This window comes from Serinus canaria, chromosome 1 (assembly GCF_022539315.1).
Source record: "Serinus canaria isolate serCan28SL12 chromosome 1, serCan2020, whole genome shotgun sequence".
Lineage (NCBI taxonomy): Eukaryota > Metazoa > Chordata > Aves > Passeriformes > Fringillidae > Serinus > Serinus canaria.
Genome location: NC_066313.1, coordinates 47,353,274 through 47,375,155, shown reverse-complemented (window position 1 = coordinate 47,375,155; position 21,882 = coordinate 47,353,274). Strand labels below are relative to the sequence as shown.

General features: G+C 38.0%; 1 protein-coding gene across 6 annotated transcripts in view; it reads right to left on the bottom strand.

The window, feature by feature from the left end:
* Positions 1–21,882, bottom strand: part of FRY (FRY microtubule binding protein) — a 224,273-nt gene that overhangs the window by 51,631 nt on the left and 150,760 nt on the right. For all 6 annotated transcript variants that reach the window (XM_050978471.1, XM_050978466.1, XM_050978479.1 and 3 more), the window contains 13 exons: positions 19,231–19,322; positions 18,856–19,028; positions 17,573–17,733; positions 16,620–16,730; positions 15,262–15,416; positions 13,147–13,246; positions 12,674–12,845; positions 10,664–10,920; positions 10,145–10,291; positions 6,673–6,841; positions 5,817–5,907; positions 3,375–3,457; positions 39–189 (listed from right to left, as the gene is read on the bottom strand). In XM_050978471.1, the coding sequence (XP_050834428.1) occupies positions 39–189; positions 3,375–3,457; positions 5,817–5,907; positions 6,673–6,841; positions 10,145–10,291; positions 10,664–10,920; positions 12,674–12,845; positions 13,147–13,246; positions 15,262–15,416; positions 16,620–16,730; positions 17,573–17,733; positions 18,856–19,028; positions 19,231–19,322 (1,862 nt within the window). The remainder of the gene's footprint in view (positions 1–38; positions 190–3,374; positions 3,458–5,816; positions 5,908–6,672; positions 6,842–10,144; positions 10,292–10,663; positions 10,921–12,673; positions 12,846–13,146; positions 13,247–15,261; positions 15,417–16,619; positions 16,731–17,572; positions 17,734–18,855; positions 19,029–19,230; positions 19,323–21,882) is intronic.

The following is a 21,882-nucleotide window of genomic DNA, read 5'->3' as shown; positions in this document are numbered from 1 at the left end:
TCTCACTGTGTGAAATGTCAGAATGAGAAACTGCTCACCTATGAAGGGGTCCCCGGGGTGTGATGGTTTCAGGGAGATAGTCCACCAGTGGTGCCCAACATCCTCCATTGTAAGGCATGGGCAGGGGATGTGGCTGTTTGGTTTCAACAATATTCAATAACCAGCTTGTATAGGGAGAAACAGGATCATCTGCATGGAAAACCATTCAAAAAAAGCACATAAAAACTCAAGCCTGATCACCTATTTTTGCAAAATACTATAAGAGATTTTATGCTAACATATGAGTTCAGCTGTTTGGAACAATGTGATAAGATGCCATGAGGTTTGCAAATTCCTGTGTTCAATAATAAGAGATGCATTTTTAATCCCTCTTTCATGCTGCTGGAAATTAAAGAGATTCCAGGCAGACAGCACTGAACAGTAGGAGCAGCAGCTGAATCCCTGCTGTCACTTAGCAGTGCTGGATTCAGATCACAAAGCACCAAGCAACAGACTTTCTCTTCAAAAATGAGGGAAAAGTTCAGCCAACAAAGCTGCTGTCAGAAGCCATCTGCTGCAAGGAGCAGAGTACCAGGGACACATTCCTGCAACTCCTCACCAGTGCCTGCTGAGTGACGCTACAAAGGCAGAAGTTAAATGTCCTGAATTAGCAAGGAGGCAAAAGGAATGCTAAAAACATCTTCAGGGTAATTTTCTTTCAACAGGGATGAATTATACCTTGGATTTCTCAAAGATGTATTTAATTTTGCTTTAGTGTGACAGCTGCTCTTTGCTAATGAGTCTTAGGGTTTTGTCTCCCACCTGTTTATCTGCAATGATGAGGGTCAAGTAAGTTATTTCCACCACTTCCTGTCTTGTCTCAGCTACACAGTTTCGTTCCTCTCTCCTGTATTTTGTTCCCTCTCATTCCTCTCGATTTTCTCACAGTTCAGTTTTTATTTCTGAGGTCTGGCAGTCTGTGAAACACTGCCATGGAAAGTATCCTTTCCTGGTCTGTTTTTGACATACAGTCAAACACTGCCCTTTTTGAATTTTTAATGAGTGTTATTTTTTGTTCTTCTCCTTCTTTTTGTGTTTTCATCTGTTTGTTTGCTTTTTTATTTTGTTTTGTTACACTTTTGTATTTTAGGTAAGCTTGAAACTCAGCATTTTCCTTTTCTTTTCTTTTTTTTAGCATGTATCTGATGCTTGCCAGCTTTCCCACAGGAAACAAAACTGGTTTGATGCCTACAAAAGTATCAGAGCTGGATTTTTCTAATGTGCATCACTTCTTAGTTTTAGAAAAACATCTTCAGATTTCCAGATCTTCAGCAGACTTTCAATGCAGTAGCTGCTTCTCCAATTATTTAAAAAATGCCAGCTTTATAACTCCCATTTTTAAGTGTTGGTCTTTTAAGGAACACTTCATAGCTTTATGATTTAGACCTCTGCTTAGATTCTCTGAAGGATGATTGATCAGTTACAGATAAAGAAGAATAAAATGACTTAATAATGTAGCAAAGTATGGCATTTTCACATATTCTTAAACAGAATTAACCAGATAATGATTGTCAAATGCTTTTCACAGAAAAAAACACTGCACAGGAACTACTTATTTCTACCAATTTAAGTGTTTCACTGAAAAGTGCTTCATGAAGGTCACACAGAGACCTAGATCCTCACTCCTGTTTTCACAGGTTTATGTGCAGACCAAGAAAAAAAAAAAAGAAAAGAAGCACCTTGAAGGTAAACATACAATCCTTGCCTGAACAAAAAGTTTTGTACTACAGAATGGTGTTCTGTATTTATATCCTCAGCAGTACATGAATATTAAAGTAGATTGGAGAGAGGGGAGAAGCCATACCACCAAATCCTTTGCAGCCTGGACTGCCTGTCTGAGGGAGTAAGCTGGAAGTTGCATTATGTCTCTTGTAGAATGACAAGTGATATAAACATTACTTTCTCTTATTAGAATTCTATATAAATGTCAGTAGCTAAATACATTTTATTTTCCTTCTAGGTATTCACATGCTTGCTACAGGAACCCCTGTGAGAAGCACATTTAGCATTAATATTCACAGTAGTACAAAACTTGCAGGTGCAGGCAGGAAAAAACATTCAGGCACTGGCTGGAGGAGACATTCCAAAAGAGCAAAGAAAATTTCAGTATTTTTGAACTTTTTATCACTCTAAGCTCTTGTCAAAGACAGGTATTTCTGAAGGCTGTTCTGATAATATAAATGCTGTTCTTTCTTGAAAGATTGCTCATGCAGATCAGATTAGCACCAGTGCTTCAATTAACATCTGGTGAAGCATTTCAAGTAGCTGCAGAACTAGAAAGCCCTAAAAAATTCAAGACAAGTGCACTAAACCCTACTGAGCTAAGGATGCTGCAACTTTCTTATGTATTTAAACACTGGAGTTTGTACATACTCAATATTTTGTCAATGCTGTGCTTCATAATTATTAATAATAGTTGTTGGTGTACATTAAATTATCCTATTGTATTGTATTTTACAGTCTTTGCATATTTTGCAGAAGAGTACCACCAAAAAATACTTGGATTAAAAAATATATAAAAGCTTTACTTTTCATGTCAAAATACTGTTCCAAAATGATGTCTGCAATACCAAACCAAGACATGATGGCTGATATAGTACTTGACCTGGCTTTAATAGGCCAGTGATCAAAGTCAATAACAAGATCTTGCCTTTTTTACATTTGGTTAGGGCCTAGCCAAAATCTGTAAACTGAATTCACTCCAGAAATGAAGTCAAACCATCCAACTCTTCTGTTTTGCACTATTGTACAATAGTTAACTGGTTTTCTTTGGAATCTCTGCTGAGCACCAGTGTCCATTTACAGCCCATTTAGCAGAAATACATGAAGAACAAGAAGCATGCTCAGGAGCCCCATCTCCCCTCTAACACATGTTTGCACAGTGCAGGCCAAAACTGGTTGCAGAGAGCACATAAAAGCTAATGAGGAGATAAGACCTCATATTTGGGAACTCCTGAGCCTCTTTTCATGCTCATATAACAGCACTTGATTTGGAGGGATATATTGCCAAATGGCACAACTCAAAGTACTTGCTCTAATGCTCTTACAAGTCTTTTGCCTTGCCATGTATGAAAGGCCAATGTATTACTCTCTGGAGGATTCTCTCCTGCTGCTTTCTGTGGAGTTCTCTGGCCTTCAGATGGGTTTGACTGAACCCAGATTAAATGAAGTAAATTAATTAAATGAGATATGGAGGGGAAATAAGGACACTCCCTGCATGGCAATGCTACATTACTGTTTACCGAGAACTTAAACAGAGAGGCTCCACTGGTCATTACAATGTTCTCCTCTCCAGCCAAAACACCAGAAATTTCATCAAACTGAATGTAACTTACTTTTGTCATCATCATAAGATCCTCCAGAGCTATTACTGTACCTCGATTCTAGTCGGGTATGTGCTCTGATGACATTACTGAACCTTCAAATAAAAGAAAAGAAATCTTCATTAAAAACACAGAATGACATGAAACATCTGGACTTTATGTTTACCCTAAAAAAAAAAAAAAAAAAGGCATTTCCTTAAGCATTCACTTTTACACAGGAGTAGACAGCAAATGAATGTAATGCTGATTCTTTCCACAAAACATTTTTGCAGCCAGTTTCTGAGAAGTTCTAACAGTGTGCTCCTGTGTCACAAGCCTTTAAAATTTAGCAAAGGGAAACTGTCATGCTGCAAATGTGTGATTTTTTTTTTAGCACGTTGCTAATAATGCCAAGGTTGTGGGCTCAATCCCCACTTGGGCCATTCACTTCAGAGTTGGACTCCATGATCCTTGTGGGTCACTTCCAGCTCAGAATATTTTGTGATTCTGTGACTGGCTGGAAAGTCCAAAGCCAAGCCCCCACAGGTACCAAGCAGGAAAAACTATAGCAGACCACCCTTCAAGAGGAGAATTCAGCAAATGCCAGAGCAGACCTAATAGAAAAGTTAAGGGAAATGAGAGCCACAGCAAACTGCTCACAGCTGTCCTCAAATCTGCCACAGATTCACGCTAAGCTGACTTTTCCTGGTGATCTCCTTTCACTTCCTCCACCTTGTGTGCCCAGGGTAATCAGGCCTGAAGTGGAATAAGAGGAGCCATACTGACAGCTCACACACTAGTGATGATCTAAAAACATCACCATTCCTGCAGAGCTAGGAAACGAATTACAAATAACCACGGATCAAACAAGACAAGACTGAAGATTTTCTAGACAAAATTCAATTCAATTTCTTACTAATGTTCACACACCTGAGTGCAGGGTATTTCACCATACATCAACACATTACATTGTTTCCAAAGCATGTTCCTCCTCTGCAATAAATTCCTTGTGCAGTTGACAAAAATGCATTGTCAGCCATCCAATACATGGTTCTCTATCTATGACCCTCATTATTTCATATGTCCTGGCATATCAAGTCAGTATTAAGGGACATTCTAAGATTGACACAGTAAGTGCAGATGCACTAACAGCCAGCTTTGGTAACATACATGCCAGCAATGAGTTCAGGCAAATTTGTTTTCATTATCTTCTGAGGTGTCTTTCAGCAGGATCCTGGATACCAATGTCAGAACTTTGTAATTTTCCTTTCATTCTTATCATAAAGTCTCTGGCAGATCTGAATTCTAAAAATCTTTTTTTGGAGTCACATTTAAAACTTCTATAAGACAAGAAATCCTGACATGAACTACTATAAGAGACACTTGCTCAACTTGGCTGTAAATCAACTGAATAAAAATTTATCTTAAAGCTAGGCAGTCATAAACATTCATGTAGAGAATGATAAAAAATTCAGAGGAAAAAATGGTTTTTATTATCCTTTTAAGTACATTTCCAGTGCATATGTTGAAAAACATCACTTAGAGTCAAATCTGTTTTACTATCAGTTTGAAACTCAGCATTGAGTGCCATTTTTGCCTTACATTTAAATTAGCAGACACATCTAACTAACTTGACAAAATGTACTCTAGTTTGTAATGGGAGAGAGCAAATAATTCAAAAGTTTTAAAGTACAGAAAAGTTTGCTCACATAATTATCTTGGCACCTCTAAGCCCTGAACCTTAGGGAAGGAGCACTGGACTACTGAAGTGATATGGTGACTATCAGTGACTAATGTTAGACCAACACACTAACTGACAAATGCTATTATAAATTGTCCAAAGTTCTCTTGCAAAACTAAGAGTGTTTCTGTGAGAGAAGCAATCTGTATGTCCGTGCTTGAGGATCTGATGGCCCTTGGCTTTGCATTTACTCATTTGTCATTTGTCAGTATGTACCATAAGAAGCAGAAGTCTGAACTGAAGATATCATTTATAAGCAAATTATTTTCCATAGCTGTCCTCTAGAAAACATTTCATCTAGACAAAGATGTCTAGATGTCCTTGCAATCACTGATATAAATCTGCAAACTAAATTTTACTCACTGTCCATGAAATGAAATTGTGTGATCAAATCTGATTTTTTGTAAAGATTTTAGTGGTCATTATTTGATGCACATTCCTAATTTTTCTTTCACCTTTATGGATAATTCCTACAAAACCATGACCTCCTTAGCACAATTCATTGAATGTAGATTTAACAGTTCTTCATTTACCATTAAACAAGAGTCAGGAACTAGAATCATGAGAATAGCTTTAAAAAAAAATAAAATTATGCATACTGCAGTAATGCCACTTAGGATCAATCTGAGCACCAGAGCTCCTCACAGAACAATGCACAACAATGTTTTTCAACATCTCACCCTCAGCCGAGGAAAACACTTACATTTTGGAGGAAAAAAACCCAAGCCACAAACCTTTCATCAGTCTCTTTCACTACTCTGTTTTCCTCTGCGTCAGGAAAACTGTCTTGGCCAGCTACAACAGTGTTACTGCTGGAGGTGGTTCCTGTAAATGAGATGTGAATAAGAAGACCTGTTAGCTGCAGCAGACAGCATCTGCAAAGCAATAAAAGCCCATCACTCACAGGGGCTTTTAGCAGCCGCAAAGTGACCATCCTGCAAGTACTTGCACACATGAATGAATGAACACTGTTACTTCTACAGACCAGGACGTGCTTCCATGGCTGGATGGTGTAAAGTTCACATGCTTTGAGAAGGAGATGAACAGAATGATGGTCTTCTACTCCTTAAACTAAGGTCATGCTCAAGAGACATAGTCTATTGCTTTTCAAGGATTTGTGAAATCATGTTCAATGTTAAATGTGGGGTTGGTTCTTAAGTATATTTGCCTACTGCAGCTTGGAAAATGGCATTAGGCCTTTCAAAACAGAACTGCCACACCCTTGAGGCTCTCGGTTTGCAGGAAACTCTGCTTGATGTATCTGCTGTGCTCACTGCATCGATGACGATTTCTTGTTCTGAGTAAAACGGCCACTAGAGAGTGGGGTTTTCTGAAGAGTGGCAGAATTCTGAACAGCATCAAACACTAGTGATATGCTATTAAAATAGTTAAGATAATTGAGCACATGTTCACAAAGCATATATATCATTAGGTATGAAAAAGAACTGTAATTTAGACACGCAACAAGGCCCTGAAATTTGCACTTTATGTACACGTCTGACTGGATGCAAAAGTAAGAGATTGTTTTTTGCAAAGAGATGAAGACTCAAAAGAGCAGGAGAGCAGAAAGAAAACACATTCAGGACATACCAGAAGCTGCAGCTGAGGCTTTGTTACTGGCAGCAAAACGGTAAAATGGAGGATTATCACAATGTTGGACTATGGGGTTCACTGGGTCGGTTTGCTGCAGCTCAAAAAGAAGTTCTTCCATTGTCTGAATAGTGTTATTGCGACACAGGTATATTGCAACCTTCTTTATCTGTGGGAGAAAGTAACAGTTGTTAAACTCTGACTAAAGTGAATTTCCAGAGGAGTCAATGAGTGTTACACTGCAGTACTGAAATTATCTCGAATGCAAGTGTTGTTCCTGGACAGACACCACAACCACATACAGCTCATACAGAAATAAAACTTCTCACTTCGACATCAAGATCATTTCCCCAGCAGACTGACTCTATGATTTAATTACTTCAAAGTTTTGGCTTACCATTCACAATGAATTGTTTATGTACATAACTATATAACATGCACATCTACAAAACTGTAGCTGTGGCCACAAAGAGTAAGCCAGGCTTTGAGCTGCTACTCATATGTGTAACCAAAGTAATAGCTAATGGAAGAAAGGCAGAGCAATTATGTATGCAGACTTCATGTAAGCTGATTTGAAAAAAATCTGAGAGTATAATTTATAGAAACTCTGGAAATTTCTGTAAGTCTTTTAACAAGATCTCAAACCTGCACTGCAGCAATGAGGACTGTTGACGTACTGAGACCAAATTCAGCTGTATTCTTAAGGAAAAAAACCCTGATCACTACTAAAAGCAGAGACCCTCTCCAGCTCAAAAACTACTGGATTCATAAACTGCTAGAGCTGGGAGACCATATGGGGAATATCTCTCTGTGCTTGCCTGCTTGTTTTTAAAGATGTGTCTAAACAGGTTCTTATAGGGGAGCTAGTAGATTAGACTGAACAGTGAACAGGCTATTGGCCTCACCAAGTATTGCTGTTCTTAAATACTTCCATTAAAATAACTTCCTTACTGCTTCTCTTTCCTTTTTTTTTTTTCTTCCTTAGAGAAAATGCACATATGCAAAGTCTCTTTTACTCTACTGTGCTAAAAATGTCCCAGGGACTTTCCAGAGACAAATCCATCTCCTTCCTGAGGCTCATTTCTGGTTGGGCTCACAGTGCCACTTTCAGCTTCTCTCACCACTGCAGGGGTCACATTCCCAACATGAGCTTTTGCTGAAGAGGTTTCTGAACTGTAAATATTCTAAGAAATCTTTCACTACATAATGTGAAAGAATGGACAGCTCAGCAATTTGTACTGGGGCACTGGGAAAAAAATGCTTAAAGGAAACATAAGAGACAAAGCAATTAATTTAGATGATAAAAAAAAAAATTAAAAATGTGAGTCAGGCATGCTTTTGGCTTGGACCCGCACAGGGAGAACAGATGGCCGGAGGCACAAAGCAGCTGGTGACTGCCTCAGGGCACAGGGGGCTCCTAAAGGAAATGGGCAAACTGGCAATCTTGCAGCTCTGTGCTCTTTTAAGCCCAGGTGACCTGGAGCACTGCTGATAAACTGTCCAAATGATCTTTATTTGCTAACGTGTATCTGTTATCTATAGGATAATGGAAGACACATGTTTATGGTATCAGCAGTCTTGTGTAGTTAGCAGAGTTAGGTAGGATTTCTTATCTCTAAACTCCAGGGCATTAGCAAAACACTGAGCAGATGCATGTGATAAGACCAGTGCATTTTCCTACTCCAGACAAAGCTATCAGAAAAGGAGTGACTAATAAGCACAGTCAGGCTTCCTACAGAAGCTAAAAACTTGTTCAGATTTTGCAAAATCTGAGGATCAGACTTTTAACTCAACATTACAAAACACAGACTAACTGGGTGGTAGAACACAGGGAAACCTTGTCAGCTGCTGCTGCCATCAGCCAGGAGAAGCCTGGGTGGGAGACCAGAAAAGTGCCACAGGCAAAATAGGAGATGCTGAGCAGATGAAGCTGGAGATGTCAGAACAGATTGCTCTCTTTGTGAAGTAAGAGGACAGTACTGTCCTGGAGGAGGACAGGACTGTAAAAGCCAAGGCTCTGAGGCAAAAAAAAAGAATTTGAAGAAAGAAGTGCACTGGGTGGAGAAGGTGAGGAAAGGCTGCTCAGAGCTGTGGCATGGCAACAGTTATGGAAAAAGGAAAGCTTTGGCTTGGCAAGTATCTGGATAGGGGATAAGGTATGTGAGGGGCTTCTGGGCAAGAGGTGCCAGGGTTATCAGGCTTTTCCAGTCAGGCTGCATTTGGAGTCAGCACAGGACTACTCCTTCCTCTCAGAAAACTGCCCCTGTCCCTTCTGTAAGCTGTCAGAAATGAGGGTAAAACAGCCCCCATTTTCTGTCTTATCTCTAACAGGTGATTTCCACTTGTTCTCTGCCATAGATGGAGACCACCTTAATCCCAAACCTGTCATAGATTGTAGGATGAGGCAGGTTGGAAAGAAGCTGGGAAGTCCCTCATCTACCCTCCTGCTGAAAGCATGATCAACACAATGGAAAGCCTCTGAAACAATTGAGGGAAAGATCTTATTTCAGATCAACCCCTTAGTTTTCCTCTCATATAAACCTTGAGCATTTTTTTTACACCAATTTCACTTTCAAATTTTTCTACTTATGACTAGTAGGCATATATATACATTGATTTGAGAATATAGAACAGTAAACCCTACAAATGAAAGGAAACAAATGGGATGCCTGTGGTACAACAATAACATTTTGAGGACTTTTATGGGCTTCTTATAGCAGTCATTATAAACACCTTGGGCAAACTATTATTTCACCAACTGTGAATGAAGTGTGTTTATGAGGCTTTTTAGATAAATTTCAGATTTATTTCAGGGAAATAAATGGAAAGAGGCTAACTAATAAAAAAAAACATATTGTAATTGGGCTGGAAAATTCACTAAATTTAGATTCTGCTTCAGTCAGCAACTGAGCAATAAGGAACATGGGAATGGAAGTAGCCTGTTTTTCTCAGACAGCCCTGATTTTATTTTAACTTGAATAATAACAATATTCAGCCCAGTTTGAGTTGCACATTGCAGCAACTGTTAGATAATTTATGTTAGTCATGCAGAGGCAGAAGCTGATATGGTAAGCTTATAAAGGTTAACTGTCTTCTGTCTCTTGAGATGCCCCACAGAAAGCTCTGGTCTGCTAAAGAAAAGGATGTAGCATTTTTTGGCAATTTATGGCCAGTCTCTGTTACTGTCCCCATTCACATGCAAGGTTTCTCTTGGCTTGAGAGAAACCCACCTCTCACTTGCAATGGGGTGTGCTCTGCTGCTGCAGGCTCAGATCTGAACTACTCAATTTCCTTTTTTAATTTCAGTTTCTTGGCACTTCTATTCCTGCCACTTAATTTTGTACAGTGTGTTGGGGAGTATGTTGGTATTTCTTGGTTTTGATACAGAAATTAATTTTCTGCAGGCAATAGTTGTATCCTTCACTACAACCTGTGTAATCAGCAGTAAATAAAATAAAGTGCAAAGACTTACATAGGGTAAAAGGATGGTATCACTGCTAACACCACATAAGCTAATGAGGAACTGCAGAGTTATCCTAAGATTGTTACTCCATTTTTCATTGTTGGCCAAAGCATTCCAGACATTTTCCATCTCTGGTCCAGGAATTTCATCTCCATACTGCAAAGAATCAGACATACATTCCTTGAAATATGCAGACTTTGAAACTAAAACATACTCTTTTAGAACATTTTCTCACGCAAAAAAACCCCAGTGAAATGCTGTGAAAAGTTACAAAACAGTATTTTAAACAGCTACCTGACAGATTTCAGAGCATTAACTCCATTTAGAACTATTTAGGTTCTGATCCACAGAAGGAACTAATCATAAGAGAACATAAAAGTCTTGAGGACTGTAAATTTAAGAAGTAATCCTAAAATTAAGTGGGTTTTATTTGATTGGTACAAACTGTTCCAGTGTAAAATTTCTGGTAGTGGAGGGAAGAAACAGAAGTTTAACAGGTTAGTTTCTTTGTTTGATTTGTTTTTTTACCTTGGCTGTCATATACATGAGATTATTAAGAACCAGGGAGGTGGCCTCAGGTGAGCCCCAGCCATTGCCTTTTAGTCCAGTTGTGACTGCTATTTCCCCCTCCTTGTCCTTCAGTTCATCTTCTGGAGTGGTAGGGCTGGAGCCAGGGAGGAGCAGTCTGTTGTCCACCAGTTCAATATTATGAAGCCATGGGAGCAGATAGGTAAGCATGATCTGTCTTCCATTTGGATGTGTTGTTGGAAATCGCTGGCTTACCTCTAAAACAGTAAGAGTTGAAAAGGACAGCATATGAATTTATGATCTAAACCCTAAATACACTGTTTAAATCACATTTCTGACATTTGTTAAACTACCTGATGGTTTTTACTTTGCACACTACAAGCATAAAAAACATGTTCTTGAATTTCCTGAGGAGAAACATGGAATTACTTCAGGAAGAGCAAGCAATTGGTCATGTCTCTGTCCAAAATAACTAACTCAGGGTGGGCTTACTTATATAACATTGCTGTTACTGTGCCATGTTATATATTACGTAAGGTGGATGTCAGTAAAGAAGAAAAAGGATCATTCAGTTACTGGTGGTTACTCTAGAATTCCAAGAGCTTCTGGAGAATACACAAAAGTGTTCTGCAGATTACAAATGCCTCACTGGCCTCCAGGCTTCTAAGCTATACTTTAAATACTAAGGCACTTAGTATACTGAGTTTACAAAAAAAATCTTGCCTATATTGAGATCCTACTTCCTGTGGGAATGTCAATGAAATTCATAGCTGGCTGTCAGTTCAGGAATGCTTGTATACAGCACTTTATATAGTTTACAAAAAAAAACCAAAAAAAACCTGGCACTGTAAGGCAAAGGGGTTTGGAAAATCTGGGATAAGAAATACAGCTTCCTGCCAAAGTGAACCACATTATCTCTCTGTACCAGAACTCTTCTGTAAAATCAGCACAGCAAACATTTCCTTTTTTTACTTACTCCCTGCTTTTTAAAAATTGTGAAGACACACACTGTTCTCTCCTCCTTATGATTCTAGATGTACAGAAAGGATATCTCACTTGGACTGTCATATCTGGTATATCTGAGATTTTTAAATAGACACAGTCATCACAGCAACATGAGCAGGCAATAACAGAGATAATGAACAGCATTGTCATTTGCTCAATGACAAATGAGCCATCAGAATTTCCCTACACCAGTTATTTATAACTCATGGTATCCTGGGTACTGAGAAATGTAAGGGCGATGTATTGTTTCTTTACCCTCCCTCCAGCCCCTACAGACTGAATAAAAACAACAGAAAGGGATTTTAAGAGCCAGTAAAAATTCCCATAATTACAAATATTTGCATTCTGCTATTTAAAAACTAGAGCAACACATAAGATTGATTAAACCAGATAGATATGTCTCAAAACATCATTGTTCCCAGGAATAGCCTCACAGTGGCCAGATTCTGATTGGTGCTCCTGCAGGTCTTATTCTTTAACATTTTTCTCAATAATCTTGAAAATATGTATTTCTGGTAAAATTTAAAAAAGTGCTGAGACATGCAGATATGGCAAATAACAAAAGGTAGAGATCACTCAGAATAATTAGAATCATTGATAGAACTGGACACAGGCAATCAATCTGCCCAAAGTTAAAGTCATGTTATATAAATGACAAAATAAATCTTCACAAGGGTGATCTATGTAAATCCATGCATAAGAAGAATCACAAGAGAACCCATCATAGTAGAGTTTGCCAGTGTCATTTTACCTCATTCAGGGCACTTGTAATTTCAAAGTTACCCCAAGGTCACATAAGTGGCACAGGGTCCCTAAAGAGGGTTTCTGTACTTTGTGGGAGTACCTCTAGGAAATATATACTGGATTCCTAAATCTGATTTGACCTGAACCAGAATAAAACCAGGTCACGCTAAATTTATAAACAGAATTGTGGTTCAGAATGGTAGCAGTCTAGCATTTGTAAAAAAATGTAAAGGAGATAATAAGTCAAATAAATACAGGTACCTGAGAAAAGTGGAAGGGTAAGTTCAGGATACATCCTTGCTAGTTCATATGAAAGAAGGGCAAGTGAGACACTGTAAAGAGGTGGCAATGGACCATGTGTCCCATACAAGATACTGCCTGGTCTTTGCTCAGATACCTTTTTTGAATAAACAAAAAGCTTTGATTCAAGGATCTATAAAAGACAAAAGAAAAAAAAAAGGGAATGAGAATAAAAATTTTTAAAATCAGGAAATATCAGCATTTGAAGTTTAGCTGTCAGAGAAAGCTCCAAATGTTTCAGAGTATATGCTCCAAATAGAAAAGACACAATAACATTCATTTTCACATAAATATTCTTGTAAGTTTTTATAGCCAAGACAAAACTGATTGTTTATTTTCAAAACAAAATGAATGTTCAAATAACAGTACTTTATAAGAGGTTCACCAAAAAAGTCTCCAAGGATAGGAGGAAAAAATAAGTAGCTGATACGTGCCTGCATAAGTTGCATGGAAATTTCATAAATCTCTCTGTTGGTGTCAGATGCCTTGAAGAGCACCAAATTTAAAAGCGTCACAATATCAAAAGGATAGTTCCTAGAAGAATAAACAGAACATTTTTGTGAATGCTGGTGAGGAATGCAGATTATATTCACTCTGATTTACTCTGTGATATGGTCTAAAGAGAATGCCGTCTTTCTTTTTTCTTTTCTACCATCAGAATATGGGAAAGGGAGCTCTTATGAATACACACTGCTTGATCAAAGGACCATCTGGTGAATGGGAAGAAAGAAAGGATTATTTATAATTACTTTGGACCAATGCTTAGGAATGCACTGAGTTACCCACAATGAGAAATGGAATACCTGTGTCTATGACTGTCAATTCCTTTTAATTTATAGCATAAACTGGTTACAGGACAGGCTGACGCCCATGAAAGAAAATGGAGAGCATGAAAATTTCCAGGGATAAAGAATTTCTTAAGCCAAGATGCAATTAAAATAGTCCCTTTGGACAAAGGACACTATCTCTGACATGAACATTCTGAGATATTAGGCAATTCTATGAAAATTGCTTTCAAAGAGTAAACATTAAGAACTGCTTCAAAAATTCTGCTATCCATTAGGTCAATGTCAATTTTAAGGTTAAACATATCAAAGTGTTAACTTAATGAGAATATTGTCAGAGGAGTAAATCCCACATCACAATATTTGGATTTGCACTAAATAGGCTGCTGTTTTCTCCTGATGATTTGTAAATGCACTGACTGAATTGTGAACCATCAATTTATCACCCCAGATGTCAGCTACAGTGCTCCTGGATGGCTGCAGGAAGCCTATTTGGACTTTATAATATGGCAGATACATCTGTGGCATGGGACAGTCTTGGTAATTCCATATACTAGCTCCAAGCCAAGCTCTGTAACTGGCTCTTTGCCCTTCCACTGCTTAAAAAACAAATACAAAAAGAAAAGAAATGAAGGGAAGTGGCTTCTTTGTAAAAAGTTGGATGGACATCATCAATTGTTGCTCATTTTACAGGCAGTTTAAGCAGTGATCTCCTGATACATTTTGATAAATGATAAAGGAAAAACTATTAAAAGCTTTCAAATATTAATAAAAATTCCCAGCTTGCTAGAAAGAGGACTTTCCATTAAAAATAAATCATAAAGATCATGCTCTCAATTTTTACTGCAAGAATGGAAATGAATAATTTTTAGATCACAGTGGCACAGGTAACACAATTTGAGGAAAAAAGACTGGCTGAAACTGCAATGTTTCTGTGTTCATTAAAACAAAAACCCTGTTAACATCACTGAATTTGTCAACACCAAATTCCATTCATATTTCTAAAAACCTCCATGTAATGCAGTCTCTAGTCTAGTTGTTCCTGCGAGAACAAAACAGTTTTGATTTTCCAAATTCCAATTATTTCTCTATTGAGTATTTCTCTATGCTGATCAGACATCTTGCCAATTTTTTTTGAAGAGTAAATTTTCACAATTTAATATAATGCAACTTACTGCATTATCTAATTTCTCTATAAATTTTGTCTTTGAAAATAAAAAAAGGGATAGGGTTTTATGAAGGCCTGAAACAAAAGCAATATTTGTACTCATTTCTTCATGTAGCTTGTGCTTGCTCAGCATTAGCAGTGATGATGATACCAGTTGACACGAAAGGAACTAAACAAATCAAATGAAAGCCAGTTTAGAAAAAGAACATGACTTTCAAGATAATGACAAGTGGAAATAATGACTTTCAAGCTATTGACATTGAAAACATTTTTCCTTTTATAAATTAAAGTAAAACCCATGCTAAATCTCTTGAAACCGGATTTATGACCTACATCCAAATAAAACTGTTGTAGCTTTGCTTGTATCTTTCTGAGCAAAATAGCATCAAAACTCCCCAGATTTCAAATATACCTATAGTAAGAACATCTTCCACCAAGCACATCACTTTGTTTTCAGATCCATGAAAATCAAGCTATACAGTCCCAAAAACTGTTTGAGAATATATGTGTGTGACCAACAGCTCCTAACAATGCAGTGAGCAGAACCTCCAGTTTTCTTTACATTTGAAAGCATAGATTAATAAATTAATTAATACCTGCTCCCACACACAGTTGCAATGGCTTTGAAACACCCAGAGGCAAGCTGGTATGATCCTGTGTAACATCGATCTATTGCCCAGTTGAAGAGATTGATTTGATCAGGATTCAGCTCTAGCAACAGGACCACAACTTCACAGCCAAGCTGGTGAACCTGAGCAAATGTCAAAACATGATTGGTGGGGTCATATATGTTCATTCTCTAAAATTCTCAGAGTGACAAAACAGGGCAAAAAATGGAAAACTCAAATATGTAAGAAGCAATCAGAACATTTGTAATTAATTTATTTTAGGGATAGCAGAGTTAGAATGTGACTCAGGTTTCAATACTCATCACTTGAAAAAGTGCTATGTACAAAGACTACATAAATGAAATAAATTTTCCAAAACTGGGCACAACAGAAAAAAAACATAATTTTCCAAAGAATTTTTTGGAAAATCTAAGATACTTGCTAAGTGTTCTTGGGCTACTTCCTTTTCTATCAATGAACTTACTTGTTAACTATTTCCTACTTCATGTGAATTTCACAGAGTGACAACCTTTCCCATTTATCCTTTTGACTAACACAGAAGCAAGGCAGACAAAGAAAAATACCTTTTACAAGACTGAAAACTTGTATGTTTAATCCAGCTACATCAAGCAAACTAACAACTCTCCCTACAGACTGTGAATCCCTTAATCCTGGTAGCACCACTGCTACAACAAATCACAACTAAGGCTTGGAATTCCTTCAGTACAGGGTAGTGCTGGCACACCAAACACCAATGCCTATTAATATTCTGTCACCAAGCGTAGGTGACTGCTTGTAGAAACTGCATATCACTTGCATATATCTTTATAGCTCTGTCCCTACCAACATTCCAAAATCCCAAGTAATTTCTGAAGGATTTTCTCTGCAGCTATTCATTCTATCTTTAAATTGTTCAACCTTTTTTTTTTCCTAATCCATTACCATTCCCACAGCCTCTATCCTCTAGCTGCATCACATGCATTTATTTACGTTCTTCTATTTACCTTTCCTTAGCAGAGTTATATGTGCTGGAATGAGAGTTTGAGGGAGAACAGCAGGACAAAGTGCAAGATACCAAAAGGGAAAGTGAGAGTTGTCTCATTCTCTCCACTTGATATAAATCACCAGTCTACTCCTCCTCAATCACAGAGGCAGTCCAGTCAGCTACAAACACAGAACTATGACTGGGTAGGTACAAAGCTGAAGTCCATCTTCACAGAAATGGAAAATGGCAAGAATAATCCATTACATGTTCTTGAAGAAGAAAGAAAACACTTTACAAACTCTTGGCTCACTCAGTACAGCGAGTGACTGCCCTTCAGTGTGGCATTTTGGTCAGTACTTACACGTAAGTCTTGGCAAGCCAGAATGTTATCGAGCCATTTGTAAAGATATCCATCGGGGGAAAGGCCAACATTATCAAACACAGGTCCACAGCAGAGCACAGCCGACATGGCCTGGAAACACATGGAACTTCACTCACACCAAAAGCAGCACAACAAACCTTTCAGAATCATTTCAGGCCAGGCTAACAGTTTTCAGGTGGCAGAACTGCCACTTGCTTTCTGTTTGGAGGGAACTATGGTGAAAATGGTAACAGCTGACTGACTGGTAGAATTCAATAATTATTTTGTTACAGATTTTACTGGATTCCAGATCACGCTCGAAGCATTTTGGGGGGAGTACTATCTTCAAGATCTATTTTGTCATTTTACCCAATATTCACAAATCAAGCTGCAAAAACAACTAAAATACACTCAGATGTTTCAATAGTATGCCTCTGCAAAAATTAAAACTGTCTTACAGCAAGTGGTGCAGCTTATATAAGTACATAAGCTATTACTTTCCCAGCTTACTCACTCAGGGGAGTTGCAACCAGTTTTGCCACAGAAGTCCATTATTGCTGAGCATGCCTCCAGGCAAGCATGGGAGGCACTCCTGAGTTGTAACATTGGTACAGATTCAGCGTCCTGAGGTACTGCATCTAAACTACATCTAACTTCAGGGCCTAAGATCTCCTTGCTGAATCTGGTAACCCATCAATGAACAGCTAAGTAAAATGTCAAAATGCACTCTGGTTTTTAAAATAATTAGCCTTGAAAAGTGTCAACAAAGAAAAATAATTTAATTTCAGTGCTATATTCTATGATACCACTGTACATTCACATATGAGCATATAAGCTTGCATCAAATATGCCTATTCAAATTTCTTTAAAGCAAAATGAAATAGACCCCCCAACGACTCGTATTTTCACTGAAAAAACTGCTGTTACTGGTTTGCACAGTGAAACTTCAGTACCTTTAATGCACAATACTGATATCTTGTAATCTGGTGATTTCTGTCACTGTAACGGTCCAGGGGTGTGAACATAATACTGAAAGGTCCTGCCCACTGACTGAATAAGATGAACAGGTGATGCCTCAAGCTCTGCTGGGGGAAGAGAAATCTCCTGTGGTGAACTAAGTGAACAGAAATAGAAATAGTTGCGATTTGTTAATATTAAATACACCTTCATGTGGCACAATGATGACATGATTTTCAAATTTCTACAAAAGGAGAAGGGATTTTATATGTGCAGCATACACTTATTCCAAAGTATCTAAGCCCCTTTAAAAAATCTAGCCAAGTGAGTAAGGTGCATCTTATTTCTAAGAACCTTCAGTTTTGAATTAATGTATAGTTATACAAACATGTACACCTGACTATAGGAAAAAAGCATTTGAGGATCTAATTATAAAATCAGTGTTTTTCACTGCTTCCTGCATTCCTTTCATGGCAAATATTTACTTGGTTTTTCCAATTCTTTAAATTTGAGTCTAAACAATACATGTGTCTCTAATACAGTAATAGCTAGGGACAATAAATAACAGAAACTTGGTGGCTCCTGGTTTATGACAAATATGTGGTACACATTCTGAACAGCTGAATTACCTAAGTCATTCAGATAAAAAAGCCTCAGACCTCATCTTCCAGTAATTACATTCCGGCCTTTAAAGCAGAGGCTTTTTTTTTGCTTTTTGTTGATGTAATTATATTATATTTCTGAAGAGATATTTTTGCTTTTTGTTAATGTAATTATATTATATTTCTGAAGTGATATTGCAATATACAAAAAGCATGAAATCAATTGGATAAATCTTTGTGATACAACTGGACTCAGGTAACATGGGATACTGTCTCAACACCTTGGGCAAGTTTGTCACTGCATTTAAGACTGCTCATTGTCTGCACGTACTTGTGGTTTTTAAGGTCTGTCTGAGTTTATGAAGAGTCTGGCAATCAAGTCAGATGGGAGAAAATAATAATAAGAAAACTGGAGTCCCTGGAGGTCACAGACAATTTCTTTGCTAGGCTTTTAAAGAGGTGATTCTTAGACATGACTATTACAAGCTTCATCAAGCTTTATTGGCATTTTTATTTCAATCTTAGTAGACTTCTGAACATTTTCTTTTTCTGCATTACACTTTACATTCATTATATGAAAATTCAAAAGCACAGACAAAGAAAAGCACAGACAAAAAAAAAGAAACAAAAAATTACTTTTCCAATACTTATATTAAATGCATGATTTAGCTCCATACCTGGAACACACTGAATCAAGTTGGCAATCATTGCACTGAAATGTGCTCTCATATCCTTAAGGATCTCAACTTCTTTATCATTTTCAGCCTCCAAAAGCATGCGAGTCAGATCAACATACTCTAAGAACAAGGCTCCAAGGGCTAGTGTATCTCTTTCTAAGGCTCCATTTGTACTAGCATAAAGGAAAGTTGCACATTAATATAGAATAACAGAGTAGTTATGCTACAGTTTTCTGCAGAAATGCATGCAAATTTCTCCACATCTGATAGACCAAACAATTCTTCAAAAAACATACTGACATAATCTCAGTGTGGCAAAGACTGAAAATTGTTTCACATAAAAAAAGCAGTATTTATGAAGAGTGATAGTCCTACCTGTCACTTATAACACCAGCATCAGCAAGGAGTTCAAAAATTCGCAGTAGCTGCAGTCTTAGCAGATCTCGTCGTTCTCGACGTTTCTTGTTCTTGGAATTTAAAATAACAATCATGTTTATATGCATAGGTGTACACATTAAAAGCCAGCAGCCTCAGAAATGCCAGTATCACAGTGAGATTTAAGAATTCCAGTTCAAGAATTTTCTTCACAAAGGAACCCGAGTACTTTTGGATATTGCACAATATCATTGTGCTTTTACATCAGCAAGGAGCTGAATATGATCAATTTTTTATCTTTGTAAGTATTCTTGGGAAAAATATAACAACTGCCTCTGTACTTATTGAAAATGTGGAATTGAAACAATGAAATACTGGATAAAAATAACTAATATTCAAGATTCCTGTAGAAAAAACCCATGTTATCTTCAGGTAACAGGGATATTCATGTTAGTTTAATGTCATGTAGTTTGGGTGCTGGAGGCACCTAGAGCGCAGAACGTATATCCAGACCTAAGGAAGGTATCTAAGTGATTAGCTCTTCCTGAACTTGGCAATGCTGCAGGACACCATCACTCACATTCAAGTGAGCTCCTAGCAGACACCACTCCAGTCCAGTACTGGGTGTGTTGACTGCAGGGGTTTTTCCCACAGTAATGAATCCCTCCCACAGAACAGGACTGCATGGTTGTTAAATGGCTCATTGTATCTCTCTGTCTTCTAGAAAGCTGTCCTTTCTGTCTTCTATCTTTCCTGGAAAGACGTGAATGCAACAAGGCTTCTTCTTTGCTGAAAGGCTAAATTGACTTGTTTGTATTCTGTATCAACCCTAAGCAAGAAAAACATGAGAAGGTAAAAAAGCTGTGCTGCACTCAGAGAAACAAGAAAAGCTCAGAGAAAATGCAGATTTTGCTCTTCAAAACTGAGCAATACTAAAATCAAAGGCTTATCTCTTCTAGAACTCTGGCTCTGCCCATGGCCAGCAGTTGATGTGTGGGAGAACAAAATGATGCTTTGTCTGGCATTCTGACCCAGAATTGGCAGAATTGCAGCATCCCGGCCAAAGGTTTTATTCCAGTTATTATGCCATTTGACTTGAGCCCTGTTTTTCTCCTGTTACACCTTTAAAGTTCCAGGAAGCACATGTAGAGAAAAAAAGCAGTTTTAATACAGTATTTACCAGACACAGCTGCCTCCTGCAGCAGTGTCAGAGGTGATCTGGCAAGCTCTGTGCCAGCACCCACAGGGCGGATCTTGTGTAATGTCCATTTTGGTTCATCCCTGCAGCTCTTGGCCATGCTGGGAATTCTCTTCCTAGTCACAGCATATGTTCAAGGACATTGTTTCTGGTGTGCTGGATACCTGCCTGCTGACATGGAGGCCTGCCATGATCCCTACTGCCACACAGCCCATACAGTCACTCCTGGGTTTCCAGGTGGCACTGCTTTGCAGGAAGGTGTCCCATTTATTCATATCAGGAAAAATACAGGAATTAACATCCCAGTCTCTTGTTCTTGCATTCCTCTACTGACAATTCCATGTGCTAAATTCGCTCTTGCTGCATTTGGTAAACGTCTGAATTCTTGCAATTCCTTTCCTGAGGGTACACTGGATATGTATGTCTCCAGAAAAGGATTTTCAAGTCTAAGTTGTCTTAAATGGTGCACAGCCAAAATGCAGAGGCAAGTGGCTGCACTAAGATGTATTTCTCCCCTTCTGCCCAGTACCAAAACAAGTGACCTTCAAATCAGTGACTTCATAGGGATAGAAGCCACACAACAGAATTGAGGTGTGAAGCAATGCAGAATGAAAATGATTGTGGATGTCTACCAGACACAGAATTATTATGAATTGTCCATGAGCCATCTCAGATTTCTATCCTGGAGCCAGATGGAATGGTCCAAAACTGAGTTGAGGAGGGAAAACTGAGCAGAACTCGAGTCCAGTACTGAAGCTCTCCCTACGGTTTTCCTGTTTAGCTGCATAGACACATCCTGTGAGGAAACTGCTTCCTGAGGCTACAGATTTTACCACCAGAGGTTTTTAAGAACACAGAATTCTCGCTTGTGTGGGTTGGAAGATGTGTTGGGAACCCTTCCAGCACTACTTTCTCTTGTAACTAAAGAGTACTATAATGAAAACTCTGATGGAATTTGTCAGTTAACTGAACATATTTGGAATGAATCCTGGGCCATGCGATCCAGCATGACCCTGCCTGAGCAGGAAGGTTGGACCACTTCAGTCTTTTCCAGCCATTCTGTGATTCTATGAAGTTGAAATAGGTGACCCTGCCTGCCCTGAAAATAAAAGCACATCTAAACACTGCTACAAAATGTGCTTGTAGCCCAGCTGTGCTAAAGATTTTTTTTTCAGATACTTAAAGCGAATTTCCAATATATGCAATTTCTGTATCAGGAGGTTCCATATTGGATGGGAAATTTTTCCTCAGAATGGAATGCTATATTGTACCTTTCAGATCACTGATAGAATTTAAATTTAACTAGGTTTTTAATGGAATTATTTCAAATTATACAATTAGTAAAATTCTTCCTGCAAACAGAATTAATTTTCTAGTTAGTACAAAAGAATGTATTTGTATTTCAAACAGACAGAATTAGTATTTTTAAAATAATTTTTCATTTAAAAAACACT